Here is a 19,245-nt window from a genome sequence, read left to right as displayed (position 1 = left end):
TTGTCTACTAAATTGGACTAAGTAAAATAAAATATAAAGCAAAAAAACCCCAAACAAACAAAAACAAAAACAATTAAGCCCCTAGGAGATAAAAATGAAAGTGTTTGATTTATCTTTGTATCTCCTCCCAGTACCCAGCACTGTACTTGATATATTTTAAAATTGAACCTATGATCTCATTGGTGTAGAAGAAATCCTCCATGAAAATAATTCCTCCACCAAGACAGATCAGCAACTTATCTGTTACTGATAATCTTAGAAAGCAACTCAGACCATTGAAAGGTTAGTTGAAAGTTCACAGAGCTAGCATGTGATAGAAGGAGCACTCAAACCCAAGTCTTCCTGACTCCCAGGCCAACCCTCTATTCACTATGCCATATTGCTTTGCACATATTAGGTGCTTAATGAATGATGAATTGTATTACCTTAAGGACACGCCGCAGAGTGCTTTGCTTCAGTTGTTTTCTTTTAGTCAACTCCTGTATATAGTACATAAGATTCACTGGATTTAAATTAAAGAATTTAAGAATCATATAACTTAGAGCTGGAAGAGACCTTACTGGCCACCACATCTAAACCTCCCCCATTTCATTTTGCAGATTCTAAAACTAAGGCCCAGAGAAGGTTACCAAGCAAACTGTGTAGGGTTTTTTTTTTTTTAAGTGAGACAATTGGGGTTAAGTGACTTGCCCAGGGTCACACAGCTAGTAAGTGTTAAGTGTCTGAGGCCGGATTTGAACTCAGGTACTCCTGAATCCAGGGCCAGTGCTCTATCCACTGCTCCATGTAGCTGCCCCTGTATAGGTTCTTAAATATTCTTAATAATATTCCTAGTCACAGTGAAGGAACCTGGCAACTCCTTTACTTAAAGAGCCTAACTGTGCCCTTGTAATTTGATGCCAGCTATGGAGCAAACATAGAAATGCAGTTATGCAGTCATGTAGACCCTGGTTCCCAGGGATACTGTTTGCCTGCTTGAGTTAATGCCCAGATAAAGAAACTTGAAATAGGCTTTTAAAAGTTGCTTTAAACAGCTCTTTGGAATCCATGGAATTTTTCCTAGAAAAAGATTTATTGAGATATATTTAGATTTGGGGGGAAGAGAGGGAAAATTGTTTCTGGGACATTGGTATTTCTAGATATATTAATGTCCAGGTAAATACCAATAATCAGGTACACAGCAATTTCAATCTCTTCAAATAGCCTTAACCCAACATTTAAAAAACAAAATACAACACAACCTGAATCAGATGAAAACAGCTGTTATAAAGCCTATATGCTCTATTCAGTAGGAAATGAATGGAGCTGAAGTTATAACTAGCAAACACTACATCAGAGGCACGGAATAATAAGAGGATGGGGTAGCTTCACTTGGAGTGCAGCTGCTATGGAAAAAGAATTGTGTCCATGCAACATGAGGTCTTGCCTAGTCTCTGGCATCAGACACTTAATTGCTGTATGACCCTGGTCAAGTCACTTAACCCTGTTTACTTCAGTTTTCTCATCTGTAAAGTGAAATGGAGAAAGAAATGACAAACTACTCCAGTATCTTTGCCAAGAAAAACCTATATTGGATCATGAAGAGTCAGACATGAATGAAAACCAATGGACAACTAATGAAGTAGGGATGACTAAGGGAAACAGTAAGAAAGGAAATGGAGAACAAAAATAGCCACAAAGGAGTTGTGAGAAGTGTAAGGGCTAAAATTTTAGCTAAACTGTCTAAAATATCTAATGAGTGGTCGCCAATAAATTATAAGCTTTAGCAAGAGTTAGACTTTTAAACATTTATTAAGGAGAATAAGAATTTGGTGAAGAGAAAGAGAAAGGCCTAGATTCATCTATCTATTCAAGGGAGAGAGCATTCCTAGCTCCACTTTCCGCCAGAGTCCACATGAAAGAGAGCAAGTCAGCGCGCCAGCCTCCCCCTTCCTCTTCCCACAAGCCAACATCACTTCCTGACGCCAAAGAAAAGACACATGGTCCTGCCCTCAGAGGCTCTCTCCTCATGTTGGAGCTTTCCTACAGTAAGTCTCCAGCAGGTGGTGTCATTCTAATCATTACAGAAGAAATGCCAACTAATCTTACATTTATGTAATCTTTTAGCTATACCTTTTGTTAGGAAATATTCCTCATTTATTATTATTATTATTATTATTATTATTATTATTATTGTTATTTTGGTGAGGCAATTGGGGTTAAATGACTTGCCCAGGGTCACACAGCTAGTAATTTGTCAAGTGTCTGAGGCCAGATTTGAACTCAGGTACTCCTGACTCCAGGGCCGGTGCTCTATCCACTGCACCACCTAGCTGCCCCAATATTCCTCACTTATTAATGGGAAAATTATTTGGTAATATTTGCAGTACATTTAAGCTGTGTGTGTGTGTGTGTGTATGTGTTTGTATGTCCTGAATTCCCAAAATAGGGGAAGAGTAAAGCTCTGAAGATAGGCTAGCAAGGTGAATGCTGGGAGGTGAGTGAAACAAATAGAAAGCTAAGAAAAGTATACATCATAGCTAGCCTTTATATAGCTCTTTCAGATTTGAAAATTCATCTTCACAACAACCCTGTGAGAGAGGTGCTATAATTATGCCCATTTTACAAATGAAGAAAATGAGACTAAGAGAGATCAAGAAATTTGCTCAGGCTCACTCAGCTAGGAGTGTTTGAAGTAGGATTCCAACTTGGGTCTTCTTGATTCTAAGTGGATTAGTTGATTTACTTTATCACTTAGCTGCCTAGGAACATTGTATAATTTCCTCAAATAAGTTAATGATTATAAAGATCTTAATATACCTTAAAGGATATATAAAAATGAGTTGTTGTTGTTATTATTACCACAATGTGTCTGTAATCTCCATTCAACAAATGGACTGGGATTCAGAGTTCCAGAGGGGGGGAAAAAACCTCTGTGTGTGCACACATGTGTGTGCATGTATGTATATATATCTGTATTTAATATGTGTATATATACATAGTTTATGTATATATGTATATATATACACACATAGTATGTGTATGTGCATACACACATAGGGTTTTTCCTGTCTAGAACTCTGGGAAAATATACATACATATATGCAGTTACATATGTGTACATGTGTATGTGTGTATACATATACATATACATACATATATACATATACATACATATATACATACACATATACATATACATATATATACATATATATATATATATATATATATATATATAGGGAGAGAGAGAGTCAGATCCCTTGCTGTATGTAATTATTTTACCAATATGGTTTCTTCTCTGAGTAGGATTTGGATATATGATGAGACTGATGTCTGTTTAGAAAGCTTTCCACATATATCAGGAAGTGGGTCACTTTAAAACTAGACAAAGGGTAGAAGCAGTAGATTTTGTTGCTCAAAGAAGGGCATCATGGCAGTCTAGACCAGGGTTCCTTAATGAATGGATCACAGCAAATTTTTCCCACTTCATAAAATTTATGCTCTTAAAAGTCCTTGCTTCTTAAAAAAAAAATGGTACATTGCATTGATGCCTTTTGTCTTTACAGAACTGTCATTAGCTTCTCTTAGATGAACCTCTTCTTCTTCTTCCTCTTCCTCTTCCTCTTCTTCTTCTTCCTCTTCCTCTTCCTCTTCTTCTTCCTCTTCCTCTTCCTCTTCTTCTTCTTCTTCTTCTTCTTCTTCTTCTTCTTCTTCTTCTTCTTCTTCTTCTTCTTCTTCTTCTTCTTCTTCTTCTTCTTTTGGCGGGGCAATGAGGATTAAGTGACTTGCCCAGGGTCACACAGCTAGTAAGTATCAAGTGTCTGAGGCTGAATTTGAACTCAGGTCCTTCTGACTCCAGGTCCAGTGCTTTATCCACTGCACCACCTAGCTGCCCCCAGATGAACCTTTTCTTGTGACAAAAGAAGAAAATTAAGAAAAATAGAAATTTTGTCTGCCATTTTTCTGTTACAGGTCCCCTATCTTTTTTTCTTCAAAATAGGAAAGAAAGATTAAATATTATCTCACTTGATTCTCACTGCTGCTCTGGGAGGTAGGTGCTTTTATCCCTACTTTAGGGTTGAAAGCAAAGGTTAAGTGATTTGCCCATGGTTCACAGTTAATAAGTATCTAAGGTCAAATTCAAACTCCGGTCTTCCTGATTCTCGGTCCAGTACTGCACCAGCTTCTTGAGGGAGAAGGTGCCCTTCCATAGTTTATCACCAGGACTTCCTTTGACCTATTTTCCCATTACTGAGAGTTCAGTTTCCTTTTAGTGATTTTTAAAATTTGTACTGTTGCAATCTTTGTGTATATTGTTTTCCTGGTTCTGCCTATTTTGCTTGGCATCAGTCCATCCAAATCTTCTCATATGTCCTTATTTTAAAAAAAACCTATAAATCTAAAAAACAAAAACAAACCACCCCAGAAGAAACCACAAGAATACTAGCTCCACCCATCCTCTTCCTTCCCATACCCAACTCCCTCCTTGTCTTCAGCTTCTGGTTCCTATCTCCCATAAGTTGCTTTCTGAATTGCCATGATGAGTTAACAGAGGGTGGACTAGCAGAGAATTCAGATATTTTACTAGTCGGGTAATACAGTCATAGGGTCACATGGCTTCAATATAGGAAGACATTTCGGTGACAGATGGGGGCATCAAGAGAAGAAGCCAACTTACCAAGGAGGAAAGGCAGGATGAACCATTACAATATGGCAGGTGAAGCTGCTTAAGATAAATCAAGAAGTACAAATCACACATGACAGCTTCTATGATATAGTCATGGCTATCCTCAAGAGACTGTATCCCGGGGGAAGCTAGGTGGCACAGTGGATAAAGCACTGGCCCTGGATTCAGGAGGACCTGAGTTCAAATTCAGCCTCAGACACTTGACACTTACTAGCTGTGTGACCCTGGGCAAGTCACTTAACCCTCATTGCCCCGGGACAGGCGGGGGGGGGGGGGATATGCAAAGCATTTTATAAACAATTACCTCATTTTATCTTCAAGTGCTATTATTATTCCTGTTTTACAGTTGAGGAAACTGAGGCAGACAGAGTTTAGGTAACTGGCCTAGGGTCATACAGCTACTAAATGTCTGAGGGCAGATTCAAACTCAGGTCTTTCTGACTCTGGATTCAGCACCCTATCCACTGTGCTACCTAGGTGCCTGTCTGTTACAGCTTTAAAATCTCTTATATACATAATTTGATCCCTATAGTTACCTTGTGAGACAAGTAGAATAGATCTATTATTTTTTGTTTTTGTTTTTTTAAGTTTGAGTTCCAAATTATTTTTAAAAAATTTTTTTTCTTTGCAACAAACATTTATTTTATTTTTTCCAGTTACATGTAAGGGTAGTTTTCAACATTAATTTTCATAAGATTTAGAGTTCCAAATTTTTCTCCCTCCCTCCCTTTCTTCCCCCTCCACAAGACATCAACCAGGTTATATATGTACAATCCATAAGTGCTCTTTTTATCAGTTCTTTCTATGGGGCTGGATAGTAAGCTTCATTGTCATTAGTCCCTTGAGATTGTCTTAGATCATTGTATTGCTGGGAGTAGTTAGTCATTCACAATTGCTCATCAAACAACACTGCTGTCACTATGCACAATGTCCTCCTAGTTCTTCTCACTTCACTATAGATCAGTTCATAAGAGTCTTTACAGGTTTTTCTGGTATCATCCTGTTTGTCATTTCCTATAGCACAATACCATTCCACTACAATCATATACCACAGCTTCTGCAGTCATTCCTCAATTGATGGATATTCCCTTGATTCCCAGTTCTTAGCCACCACAAAGAGTTGCTATAAATATTTTTTTGTACAATTTCCCCCCTCTTCTCTTTTTCATGATTACTATTGTTAACTATTTTCCTCCATCCTATTCCCTTCCCCATGATATTTACTCTATTATCTATCTTCTTTCACCCTATCCCTCTTCAAAAGGGATTTGCTTCTGTCTGTCCCCTCCCCCAATCTGCCCTCCCTTCTTTTGCCCCTCTCTCTTTATTCCCTTCCCCTCCTATTTTCCTACAGGGTTATATAGATTACTCCACCCAATTGACTGTGTATGTTATTCTCTCCTTGAGCCAATTCTGATGAGATTGAGGCCTTTGAGCCAATTCTGATGAGTGTTAGGCTCATTTACTGCAGAGATTAAATAGATTACTCTACCCAATTAGAGTAGTTTAAACTCTGATGAGTTTAAGGTCTTTGAACCTAGAGTAGATCTATTATTAATCAGAATTATTTATCTAATAATAAAACATCATATTTATATAGCATTTTAAATTTACAAATTATTTTCCTCACAACAGCTTGGAAAAGAAGAAAGTGAAAAATTGTTATTCCCATTTTCACTTTGGACAATTTGGGATCTACATATAAGATTAATTTGATATTCCCAAAGGAAACCCTCAGTGTGAGCACAAGCCAAGAAAGAGAGATTTGTGAGGGAGGCTCTGAATATTGAACTCAGTCCATGTAAACCCAGACCTTCAGTTCTGGTCCATGGGTTACAAAAATTGATCTTTCCTTGTCTACCACCCCTTCCTCCCTATCTATGTTGCTAACTTCTTTTTCAAGATTCCTTACAACAACAAAACCTTACCTAAGTTTTAAAGGGGTAAGATTTTCTTTCTGTACAATGCCCAATTCATACTTCATTAAAACCAAAACATGAACGAATTATAGTATCAATATCAAATAAATATTTCATAATAGCTCAAATGTGCATGAGCTTGAACCTTACTCCATTATATCATTTTGGGGGTGTACATTTCCCATTTACATATGTCTATTAGGTCTTTTTAAATCTATCAATACCCTGAGAAGATTAGCCATGTTCTGTTTAAATGGTTTGGCACAACATGCCTGCTAATAAGTACTTAATAAATACTCTGGGGGCTACCTCACCAAGACACACTTGAACTCAGGTTGGGTTCTCCAGAGGGGTGAATACTATTCCTTTCATCAAAGATTACCCTGTGGATTTTGGATCCTACTATTATGATTCATGAGCTCCCACTAGTGACCTTTCCTTTAATGGTCAGACAGTGAGTACAATTACCTCAAAGCAAAGGTTTTTGTTTTGTTTTGTTTTTTTTGGAAATGTCAGCAGATGAGTTTGTTTAATGCAAGGGAAAACAAGACAATGTCCTTCTATAAAAGCAGTCTAACTAGCACAAGTCTTCACCCAACTGCTTCTCCTCCCTGTCTCATGTATCTTTAAATTCTTCCTCTTTTTTTAAAGCAATAAACATTTTTATTTATAGTTTTGAGTTCTAATTTTTATCCTTCCTTCTCTCCCCTCTCTCCTCCCTGAGGCAGTAAGCAATCAGATATGGGTAATACATGTGCAATTATGTAAAACATTACAATATTAGTCATTTTGTACAAGAAAACTTGAATAAAAGAAAAAATGAAAATGAAAGGTATGTGTTCCACCAATATCAGCTCTTTCTTTAGAGGTGGATAGCATGTTTCATCAATAGTCCTTTGGGATTGTCTTGGATCATTGTATTGCCAAGAATAGTTGTCATTCATAGTTCTTCACCAAACAATATTGCTGACTCTGTGCACAATGTTTTCTTGGTTCTGCTCACTTCACTATACATCAGTTCATACAAGTCTTTCCAGGCCTTTCTGAAATTATCCTGCTTGTCATTTCTTATAGCACAATAATACTCCTTCACCATCAAATACCACAGTTTGTTTAGCTATTCCCCATTTGATGGGCATTCTTTTGATTTCCAAGCAAAGGTATTTTTTAAGATGGCATAGCAGAGTAACATTCAATATCCCTCCCTCCCCCCATAAACCACAGGCACACTGTTCCACTAATATACACAGTGTTGCTAAGAAGAGTAGACATAAACTGATAGTTAGGCAGTCCTATAGGGGACACAGGTGGCCAAGACAACTTACCTCTCTGATGTTGTTGGGTTCCTAGATTTTTTCTCTTATTGTGGTATCCTTGTGCTGTTTCCTCCTAGATGTAGAACTTCTGATGTATTAATTACTCAGCTTGAATGTTAGGGTCTGCTTCTCTTCACATCTTGGTTCTTGGCTTCCAGGGCTAGTTGTCTCTTGAATCCATAGCCAACTCTCTTCTCTTCAGCCAGAGGTCTCAGATCTTGAAGTTGTTTCCTGCCTTGAATACTCCTCCCTGTATATGTTTCTCCATAATGACTATGGCTCCCTGCTTTTTGTTGGGTACATCTCAACAGTGCCTTGAATTTTCTTGAACTGAAGAATTTTTAAATTGCTTCCTGCTAAGTGTAGTGTCTCTTACTTAGTGAGTAACTATCCCTGCTGAAAAGTGCCAGGCTTAATGGGAGAAGAGGGGAAAGAAATTTCCCTCTTCTTACCCCTAAGAGATCAAGAAAAATCCCTCTCAGGGACAGAGAGGGAATCAATGGGTAGCTCCTCCCTGAACTGAACTATACATCCGGCAAACTAACTTTTAAAGTCCTTTCCTGGGCAAAGACAGTCTTCAATCTTTACCTAACCAATATCCAGGCTTTCCCTTTCAATTTTGCTTTACAAAGGATTACAATGTGTTAACGCTTTTTAATACTTTGTTAAGTATTAATTCTTTGTTGTCTTATCTTCCACTTTCTATAATTATATCAATTGATTTGGAGCAGAGAATCCCCTCTATACTCTACAATAATGGTTAAGATTAAGGCAGCTCTATTTAAGTGGAGGTTGGAAGACCACTTTGGGAAGAAGGTGGTATAGTTATATATAATATTTATTATTATTTATATATATTATATATTTATTATATATATATATAATCAGTTATAGGTTGAATTAAATGATCTCCAAGTTCCTTTCCAAAACAGATTCTGTGATTCTTAGTCTTCAAGAAGAAGTCAAATACCATTCTCTGTCTTCTGTATTATAAAATGGATATGTGCAAATATATATATTTTAGGAAGGTAGTTAAAATTTTGGCTTTTAATTTTCAGATGCTGGAAAATATATCTAAACCACTTAATGTCTTGGTCATGTGAGGTAAAAAGCACTGGACTGAGAATGAGAATTCTTTCAAGTTTCAGTTGTGATCCATAATCCAAGTGACCCTGAACATGTTACTTAACTCAAAAAGCAGTGACTTTGTAATCACAAGACCTGAGTTTGAAACCTGACTCTACCACCTACTACCTTCATTGGGATCCAGTTTCCTTATCTATAAAATATGGGGGGTTGTACTTGATAGCATTTAAGGTCCCTTCTAGCTTGAAGCCTATGCTCTGTGAAAGGGGTGATGACAATAAACTACTTGACCCATAGAGTTGTTCTGAATGGTTATTTAAAGTGCTTTTGTAAACCTTAAAATGTTAAAGAAATGCAAATCATTGTTACAAATGTATCATTACTGCATCTTCTTAGTCACCCATTGCTATAGTATATAAATGTTTATTCAATAATTTAATAATGCAAAAGGAAGAGAGACATTACTGGAGGAAGAGAAGAACTAATGTGAAGTAACTTTGAAATAGAAGGAAATGGAAAAATAGTTTAGAGGGAGGACTGGCAAAGTATGGTCTAAGGGCCAAATTAATGCAAATATATGTATATGTAAACACACACATGTATATCTACATCTATATGTGAATGTATTAGTATGTGCCTACACACGCATGTTCATGTGTGTATATCCCATGCCTTTGGAGACAAGGGTCACAGACTCCCAGACTTTGTCTTCATTTTGTTTTTAATTTTTTTTGTGTGTATGTGTGTGGGGGGCAATGGGGGTTAAGTGACTTGCCCGGGGTCACACAGCTAGTAAGTGTCAAGTTTCTGAGGCCGGATTTGAACTCAGGTACTCCTGAATCCAGGGCCGGTGCTTTATCTACTATGCCACCTAGCTGCCCCTTGTCTTCATTTTAAAAGAAAGAATTGGGGGAAGAGTAGACTTGAGAGTAAAAAAACAAAACAAAATAAACCACACAGGAAAAAGAGACTAGAGGACAAATTGTGAAACCAGGCAGCTGGCCAAGAGATAAACCAGGATGGCTTATCCAAAGATCTATACTGATCCTATGCTGAAACACAAAGACCAAATGCAGGCATCTGTAACTCCAAGGCAGTGAGAACCCATCCAAGGAACAGATCTAGGGGTCCCTCCTAACTTCTTTCTCCCTAAGGAAAGCTGTTTATCTCTGCTCCTGTTTAGCCATGAGTGAGGCTTGTCAATTCCTTATAGACAACAATTCAGATCTCATTTAACTAGTATAAAACTGTTGGCTTGCAGAAGCACTAAGCTATGAGTGTATGTTATTTGAGGCTTAAAAATAGAAAGAAGATAAGTTAGAAAATGTTCTTAATGCTAGAGAGAGGAACAATTTGATCAGTGAGAACTGATTGGAGGGTTAGCAGTTAGGGCATGAGCACATACAGCACATACAAAGCAAGATATAAAGTAACTTGGGAAGGTCAGTCACAAACAGCTGAAGGGACCAGGAAAGTATACATGCAGAAGTTATTGCTTGAGTTGAAGCCAGGAGAGTACAAAAGGTGGTGATGATAAAGGAGGACACCACAGACACAGAGAGTAGTAGTCAATGCAATGAGACACATGGGGGATGAAGTATCACAGGGGAGGAAGAGCAAGGAAGTTAGTTATAATCCTATTGTGGAAATCTCCAATAGCATTGTCTTTTAGAAATGATTATGACACTGAAAAGGATAAAGATGTAAACCACTCAAAAAAGCTATCATGGCCACAGGAACCCAAAAGAACTTTTAAATCAGTTGTGATAAAACTAAGTTATAAGCATAACAAGAATCAAAAGCAAAGAGTTTCTACTATGAAGAATACTTTCAAAATGATCTAGTCACATTATGAGCATAGAGGGGAATAATATAAGAAAACTGGAAAGGTCAAATGGGTTCATATTGTGATGAACTTTACATGAAAAAAAAAGAAGCATTTATGTTTGATCTTAGAGTTAATGGAGAGCCACAAAGTTTTTTGTTATTTGTTTTTTTATTAAGGGATTGACATAGTCAATCATGTGCTTTAGGAAAGTTACTTTGCTTGGTTGGTTGTTGTCCTTCAGTCTCAAAGAGGACCAAAATGACATTGCTATCTTGGGGTCGAGGTACAGTGTGTCTGACTATGGTTGATCAGACCAATAAGAGCTAGGAAGGCTTTACCATGGGTCAAGCACAAATAGTTCATATGAACATTTGGAATGGAGATGTCTCCAAATTTGTGCATCTTGTGGTTTTGTTTTGTTTTGTTTGAACTACTGCAATTCTGCTTCATTCATAGAGCAGAGTACCTTCTTTGATGAGGACATGCCATGGTAGAAGTCCTTTGCCAGTTTCTCCCATGTCTCACAATTGATTCCAAGTTGTTTTGAGAGACCTTGAAAGTGTTCTTGTATTGCTTCTGACTACCATGTGAGTGCCTGCCTTTTGTGAGCTCTCTATAAACTAGATTTTTAGGCAAATGTACAATTGGCCTTTGAACAATGTGGCCAGCCCATCAGAATTGTGCTTTCTGTTGTAGAGTTTGAATACTTGTCAGCTTAGCTCAAGAAAGGACCTCAGTGTCTGGTCCTTTAACCTGGCAGGTGATTTTCAGAATCTGTCCAAGAGAACACAGGAAAATTACTTTGGTAGTTGCATGGAGTATTGTCTTCTCCTATTATACATGGGCTTCTTGAAGACAGGGACCATGGATCATTGGATTGTTGGCTCCTCAAGGGTAGGGAATGTATTTTGGAGGATAAATTGGAGAGGGAAAAGACTTGAGGCAAGCCTAGGAAAGAGATAGTGAAGGCCTAAACTAGGATGTTGACTGATTGGAGAGAGATGTTATGGAGATAAAAATGAAGACAGAAACCATTGGATTGTGAGCTCCTCAAGGCAGAGACTGTCTTTTTTTTTTTAATCCCTGATGCTTAGCACAATGCTCAATTTGTTGATCTGTTCTTTCTCTCTTTTATTGATGAAAATATTTAGAGATATAAAATTTCCCCTAAGGAATGTTTTGGCTATATCCCCAAAATTTTGGTATCTGTTGTAATCTTTAATGAAATTTTCAATTGTTTCTATAATTTGTTCTTTAGGCTTAAGGTATTTACTCTTCAATTAATTTTTAATTATTTTTGTCAATGTCCATTTATTGAATATTACTTTATTGCATTTTAATCTATAAAATGTGTTTAATATTTAAGCTTTTAGCATTTATTTCAGAGGTTTTAATGATGTAATATATGGTCAATTTTTGTAAAGGTTACATTTATAGCTGGGGAGTATATATGCTGTTTTCTATTCCAAATAATTTCCAAAGGACTTTCATATCTAATTGTTCTAAAATTCTGTTGAGGTCTTTAGGGTTATTTTCTATTTATTTTTGGTTATATTTAGCTAGATCTGAAAGGAATACATTGAGATCACCACTATTAAAATTTTTCTATTTATTTCTACCTATAACACATTAAGAAAATCCAGGGATGAGAGTAAATATCAATAATTAATAGGGGGGCAGCTAGATGGTGCAGTGGATAGAGCACGGGCCCTGGATTCAGGAGGACCTGAGTTCAAATCCAGCCTCAGACACATAACACTTACTAACTGTGTGACCCTGGGCAAGTCACTTAACCCCAATTACCCTGCCCCCCACCCCAAAATTAATACGGAAGCTTTCCTTCTCTCTCTCTTTTCCTCGGTGCTTCCCAAGGACAGGCAGCTCTCTCTTCACTGGTAACATGCCTGCCCTCAGACCGCTCATGAAGCCCAAAATCATCAAGAAGAGGACCAAGAAGTTCATCTGCCGCCAGTCGGACCGATATGTCAAGATCAAGAGAAAGTGGCATAAACCAAGAGGCATTGACAACAGAGTGCAAAGACAATTCAAGGGCCAGATCTTGATGCCCAATATTGGTTATGAAGGCAATAAAAAGACAAAACACATGTTACCTAGTGGATTCTGGAAGTTTCTGGTGCACAACATCAAAGAGCTAGAAGTGCTGCTGATGTGCAATAAATCTTACTGTGCTAAGATTGCTCACAATGTTACCTCGAAGAATCGGAAAGTCATAGTTGAGAGAGCTGCTCAGCTAGCCATCAAGAACACCAATCTAAACGCTAGACTGAGAAGTAAAGAAAATGAGTAAAAATTTGCACATTTTTATTTGTGTTAAATAAACTGCCAATGACAAAAAAAAATTAATAGGGAAGAAACCCAGTACACTGGAAATTGTTCTGAATTTGGAATTTAAAGAACCAGAGTTAAAATCCCAGCTTTACTATTTACTGTATGTGTGACCTTGGGAAAGCAACTTAATCTCGTTGGGTCTCAGCTTCCTCATCTGGGGTTGGATTGGATCTATGTTCCTAAATCATAGGATCATAATCTAATCTGGACATGACATGGTAATAGATGAGGGTTATGCTCATGGAGTTGACGAACAAGGACTTCCTTGCACTGAAAAAAAAAATCCAATATCCTTTGTGTTGTGTTCAAAACATAGGCATTCTGTTACTCCTTTTTGTTTTATTTGGACTGTTTAATTAATTTACATTTTAAGCTTATAGGTGTTGGGTTTATTTACTTATTTTATATTGATTTTTTAATTTAAAATTTCCCCTTTCAAATAATGCCTAACGTTTACATAGCACTTTAAGGTTTGCAACCTGCTTTAGTGAAGTATTTTTTTTTAAGTGAGGCAATTGGGGTTAAGTGACTTGCCTAGGGTCACATAGCTAGTAAGTGTCAAGTGTCTGAGGCCGGATTTGAACTCAGGTCCTCCTGAATCCAGGGCAGGTGCTTTATCCACTATGACACCTAGCTGCCCCTGCAACATGCTTTAAATATATATTATCTCATCCTTCTCCAAAACTCCATGAAGTTGGTGCCTTTATTTCTTTCATTTTACTTATGAGGAAACTAAGACTGAGAGGTGTGACTTTACCAGGATCACAGCTACCAAGTATATAAGGCAGTATCCAAATTCAGGTCTTCATGACTTCAAATCCAGCCTTTATCCACTCAGTCATCTAGATGCCTTGTTATCTGTTAGCACTGATTATGGATTTCCCCTGCTCCTTCCATTTTGAATTATCATGCCTTAGTCCAAAATCCTAGAGTAGACTTGGATTACTATCATTTTTCTTTCATTTTCCCAGCCCAGATAAGAGGGTTGCTGATTCTCTCAATGGCTTCTTTCCTATAATACTCTTTCCCTGCTTTCTTCTTATCACCCAAACAAGATTTAAGACCAAAAAAACATAGCTTCATCCCTTCTAAAACCCAGACTACATGGGAGCCATTCTTTAGCTTACCCTTGCTCTTGCTCTTCCCTCTCTCTATGTAAGAAATGTCCCTCCAAATTACACATTTTTGGGGAGTGGGAATGTGGGTTTTAACCCCAAAGGCATTGATTCTATTCTCAATCCTCTTAGGCATCTTATCTGTTAGATTATTTTGCTCCCTAGACATACTTTGTTCTCTCATTGAGGTTTTTTAGAATAGCATTGTCTAGAAGATGGTGGAGGAAAGGCAGTGAGCTCTCATGATGTGATCTTCCAGAAAACATAGAAATAATGCCATAGAATAGCATTGTCTAGTCCTAGAAGCTTGAGATCATTAATTTTATTTCCTTATGATTTTTTAATGACTATTTAGCTTTCTTTTTTCTTTTTTGAAATGATCGTGCACTGAATATCCTACTTGCTTCTGGTTTTCCTTACAAAAATACTACAAATCCTCTCTTTTGTTGAAGATATATCTTTTTATTGATTGTTAGTGACATGGGACTTAGGATATATCAGAAGAAGTTCCTCTTGTGAGAAGCAAAACCAAAAATGACCAGATACAGGACAGACATATCTAGGAATCATAGGACTCTTAAAGTTTAGATTGACCAAGTAGATATCAGGACAAACATACCTAGGATGTAGGGGGAGATAAAATTCTATAGCATGAAAGTCAATTAGATATGGCTATAGAAGACAAGATAACCCCAAAGGTCAGGAGCATCATTTCAAAAAAATCCCCCTCAACTCTCAGGAATATGATAAGCATTCAAAGTTTCCCCACCCCCAACCCAAAAGGGAACTTTCCAGTTTTCTATAAAAGCTTTTGCTTTCCCTCTGTTCTAGGAGCAGAATGTTTCTAAGCCCTCCTTCCCAAGGGGTGAAGTCTTTGACTTCCCACAGTCAATTTCCTAGCACCAAATAAAAGACTAAATTCTAATTGGACTGTGTTCCAGAGTGTAATTCTTTATTGAGGAATATGTAAGGACCACACTATAAGAAAAGTTATGTGAGAAAATAATGGGTTTTGGGACTCCCAGACCTCAGACCTTGGGGGCCCCACCCAGTGTGACTGAGGATCCCAACAGAGGAGGGAAGCACAGTGTATACCCCACCAGGGAATCCAAGAGCCAAATGAGCAGCCCCCTTTTTACCTGTCTGATGACTTCTCCCCGGCTTCAGCACCAGAAACATTTGGGGGGGACTTGTGACTTGGTTCAGGGGGTTAGTTCACCCAAAGAATTGGAGGCTCATCATGAATCTTGTAAAATAAAAAGAGATTTATTAGGAGAGGAATTTATGGCCAAGGAGAGTTAAGTGACTTGCCCAGGGTCTCACAGCTAGTAAGTGTCAAGTGTCTGAGGGCAGATTTGAACTCAGGTCCTCCTGAATCCAGGCCCAGTACTTTATCCACTGTGCCACCTAGCTGACCCCGATTCTATTCTTTCAAATTATTTTTAGCTTCTGTAATTTTGAGTTCATTTCATTTTTCAGAATGCCTATTGTTTTAGAGGGTTTCTCTATACCACCTCTGATGCTTAATTACCTGTGTGATAGTAGGCAGGTCACTTATATTTCCCAGGCTTCAGTTTCCTCACATGTAAAATTTGTAGGTTAGACTAGATGGCCTTGTTGGACCCTTCAAGCTTTATATCTCTGTTCCTATGCACTAAATTGTTTATTCTATTTGTCTTTGGGATTTCTTCTTTGTGACCTCTGATCTCCACTTTAATTTCCATCTTTGTTTCTTCATTTAATTATTTTATTTCTCTTTTACACATTTGGCAGTTTCTTGCCAATGATTCACTATCTTTTCTGGAGGTTCCATCAAATTTATTGCCTTGCTTTCCTTTTTCATCAAGGATGTTTGAGTCACTTAACTCGATTGTATCATAAGATCATAGACTCAGAGCTGGAAGGGATTTAAAAGACCATCAAGTCCAACTCTCTCTGTTTCCTCTTCTCTACTGTCTTTTTCTATATTGGTTACTCACTTTTTTAAAAAAAATTATTTTTTGTGGGGCAATGAGGGTTAAGTGACTTTCCCAAGGTCACACAGTTAGTAAGTGCCAAGTGTCTGAGACTGGATTTGAACTCAGGTCCTCCTGAATCCAGGGGCAGTGCTTTATCCACTGTGCCACCTAGCTGCCCTGTTCACTTATTTTAAATCACTTTCAATGTTATTTTATCTAAATAAGGAATAGGCCAATACCTCATTTTTTTTCTTGGTATTATTGCCAGCCAGGCCTTTCTCTTCTAATTCATTTACCTGTTCACTGCCTAACTCTTCCTGACCAGAACAGACACATTCATAACTTTGGTGACCTGTTTGTTTTAATGAGTGCAAAGGTCTAGTTAAATCATTGCCATTTTTCATCTCCAAGAAGAGACAACTAATGCTTCCTTTTGTTTTTGTCTTCCTATAGAAGTCCTTTTTCTTCAATACAAATTCGTATCTTTTCATTTCTCTCCCCCATTCATAGTTGCCTGCTTTTTCTATTGATGGTACTGGGTGAGTTCACTGTTTTTCCCCAGTTAAAGATGTAATTACTGGAGTGATGCCACCTGCTGGAGAGTTACTGTAGGAAAGCTCCACCATGAGGAGAAGGCGTCTGAGGGCAAGCCATGTGGCCTTTTCTTGGTGTCAGGAAGTGACATTTGCTCCTGGGTACTGTCGCTACCAGCCAATTAGCTTGGAGATGTGTGTGCCTGTGAATGGGATGTTCCCAGTTTCACAGGAGGCTTGTGGGATGAAGAAGGGGCAAGGCTTGCTCTTGCTCTCTTTTTCGTGAGGACCTCAGCAGGGAGAAGAGCTGGAGACGCTAGCTCCCTGAAATAGACAGCTGAATCTAGGCCTCTTTCTCTCTCTTCACCAAATTCTTATTCTCCTTAATAAATGCTTAAAAATCTAAAGTCTTGCTAAAGCTTATAATTTATTGGCAACCACTCATTAGGTATTTTAGACAGACTAGCTAGAATTTTAGCCCCTTACAAAGAGTTTGGGGAACTAAAATTATTCCAAATCAGTTGGGATCACTGGTATGGGAGAAGTTTTATGGGTCAGCTCACTCAATCCAACTAATATTTATTAAGTACCTACTATCTTCCAGGCACTATGCTAAGTAATATGGGATACAAAGAAGGTAAGACAGTTCCTGATCTCAGGTTACTCAAAGCCCAGTGGGGGAGATAATACACAAACAATCATGTACAAACAAGATACGAATAGGAAACATTGGAGATAATCTTAAAGGAAAGACACTAAGATTAGGGAGGAATAGAAAAGAGTCAGTTTTTTGTTTTGTTCTGTTTTTGGTAGGAGGTGCTACTTGAAGCTGAGGCTTGAAGGAAGCCACAAAAGGTAGGAGGTGGAGATAAGGAGGAGGATCATTCTAGGCATGGAAGGCAGCGTACTTAGTCAAGAGATAGAGTGCTGTGTTTGGGAAATAGCAAGGAGGCCAGTGTCACTGGGTAGAAGAGTATAGATATGGAGGAGAGAAGTATACTGTGAGAAGGCTGAAAGGTAGAACAGGTGATGAAGGGCTTTAAAAGCCAATGAGAGGGGCAGCTAGGTGGCACAGTGGATAGTGCAACGGCCCTGGAGTCAGGAGGACCTGAGTTCAAATCCAGCCTCAGACACTTAACACTTACTAGCTGTGTGGACCTGGGCAAGTCACTTAACCCCAATTGCCTCAAAAAAAAAAATCCAATGAGAGGGGCGCAGCTAGGTGGCACAGTGGATAGAGTGCTGGCCATGGATTCAGGAGGATCTGAGTTCAAATTTGGCCTCAGACACTTGACACTTACTAGCTGTGTGACCCTGGGCAAGTCACTTACCCTCATTGCCCCACAAAAAAAGAAAAAGAAAAAAAGCCAGTGAGAGGATTTTATTTTTTATCTTGGAGGACAATAAGAAGCCACTGAAGTTTATTGAATAGGGGTGAAATAATCAGACATACCTACCAGTATGATATTCCAATAATCCAAGAGTGAAATGATGAGGGCCTACAGAAGGGTAGTATCAGTCTCAGAGGAGAGAAGGGGGCATACATCAGAATGTTATAAAAGGTGGGAGTTTGGGATGAATAATGAAATCAATTTTGGACATACTGAATGACAGATAATTGGAAATACAAGATATAAGGTCAGGAGGGAGGTTAAGGCTGGACAAGTAGATCCAAGAGTCATTTGAATAAAGATGCTAATTAAAACCAAGGGAGCTGATGAAATCACCATGTGAAGAGAAGAAAAGTGGGCCCAGGAGAGAGCCTTAGGGATCCCCCATGGTTAAATGGATAGATTAGGAGATAGAGAAGAAGCAGCTGCTCTGTTAGGAAGTGAATTAGGAAGGAGCAGTGTCACAAAAACCTAGAGAGTAGAGTGTCAAAGTGAAGAGGGTGATTGACAATGTCAAAGACTACAGAGAAGTCAAGAAGGATGAAGATTAAGAAAAGACCACTAGATTTAATAATTTAAGAGATCATTAGCAACTTCGGACAGACACCTTTGAAGCCATAGCCCAAAACATAGGTCTAACAGGACACAATGGGGAAGGTTTCAGGAATTAGGGTAGATGCTGCCAATCAAGGCTCAAAAGTGGCTCTGGATTGACATTATGGAGAAATATTTTGTAATTAAGGTAGGAATTATGTAGTAACAACTCAAAATGTGGGGCTTTTTTTTAACCCTCAGTGGTAATTACTTATGTTGGGATGGGGAAGGAGTATCCTTTTATATCTTCATCTTGTTATTTTTATTCTTTTAATTAGTACATTTTTTCATTGCTCTGAAGTGGTGAGGTTAGTAGTCTGAGATGCAACCCAAAACTCTGTCATTTTGTTGCAAGTCAAACCAAGTCTCTTCTTTTATAGATGAATAAACCAAAGTGTAGAAATGTTCCCAGACTTTTCCAAAGTTATAAAACTAGGAAGTTAGCAGAAACAGAATTTATTTAGCACTTTTTTTTTGAGGCAATTGG

At 38.1% G+C, this 19,245-nt stretch overlaps 1 protein-coding gene across 1 annotated transcript; it reads left to right on the top strand.

Moving 5' to 3' along the window:
• Positions 1–12,718: 12,718 nt before the first annotated feature.
• LOC122726146 (60S ribosomal protein L32-like) lies at positions 12,719–13,126 on the top strand. Its single transcript, XM_043963682.1, has one exon. It carries the CDS (start codon positions 12,719–12,721, stop codon positions 13,124–13,126), a length of 408 nt encoding a protein of 135 aa, XP_043819617.1.
• The last annotated feature ends 6,119 nt before the right edge of the window (positions 13,127–19,245 follow it).

The sequence above is a fragment of the Dromiciops gliroides genome, chromosome 4 (genome assembly GCF_019393635.1).
Source record: "Dromiciops gliroides isolate mDroGli1 chromosome 4, mDroGli1.pri, whole genome shotgun sequence".
Taxonomy (NCBI): domain Eukaryota; kingdom Metazoa; phylum Chordata; class Mammalia; order Microbiotheria; family Microbiotheriidae; genus Dromiciops; species Dromiciops gliroides.
The sequence above is the reverse complement of the archived record's forward strand: the minus strand, read 5'-3'. Positions and strand labels throughout refer to the sequence as shown.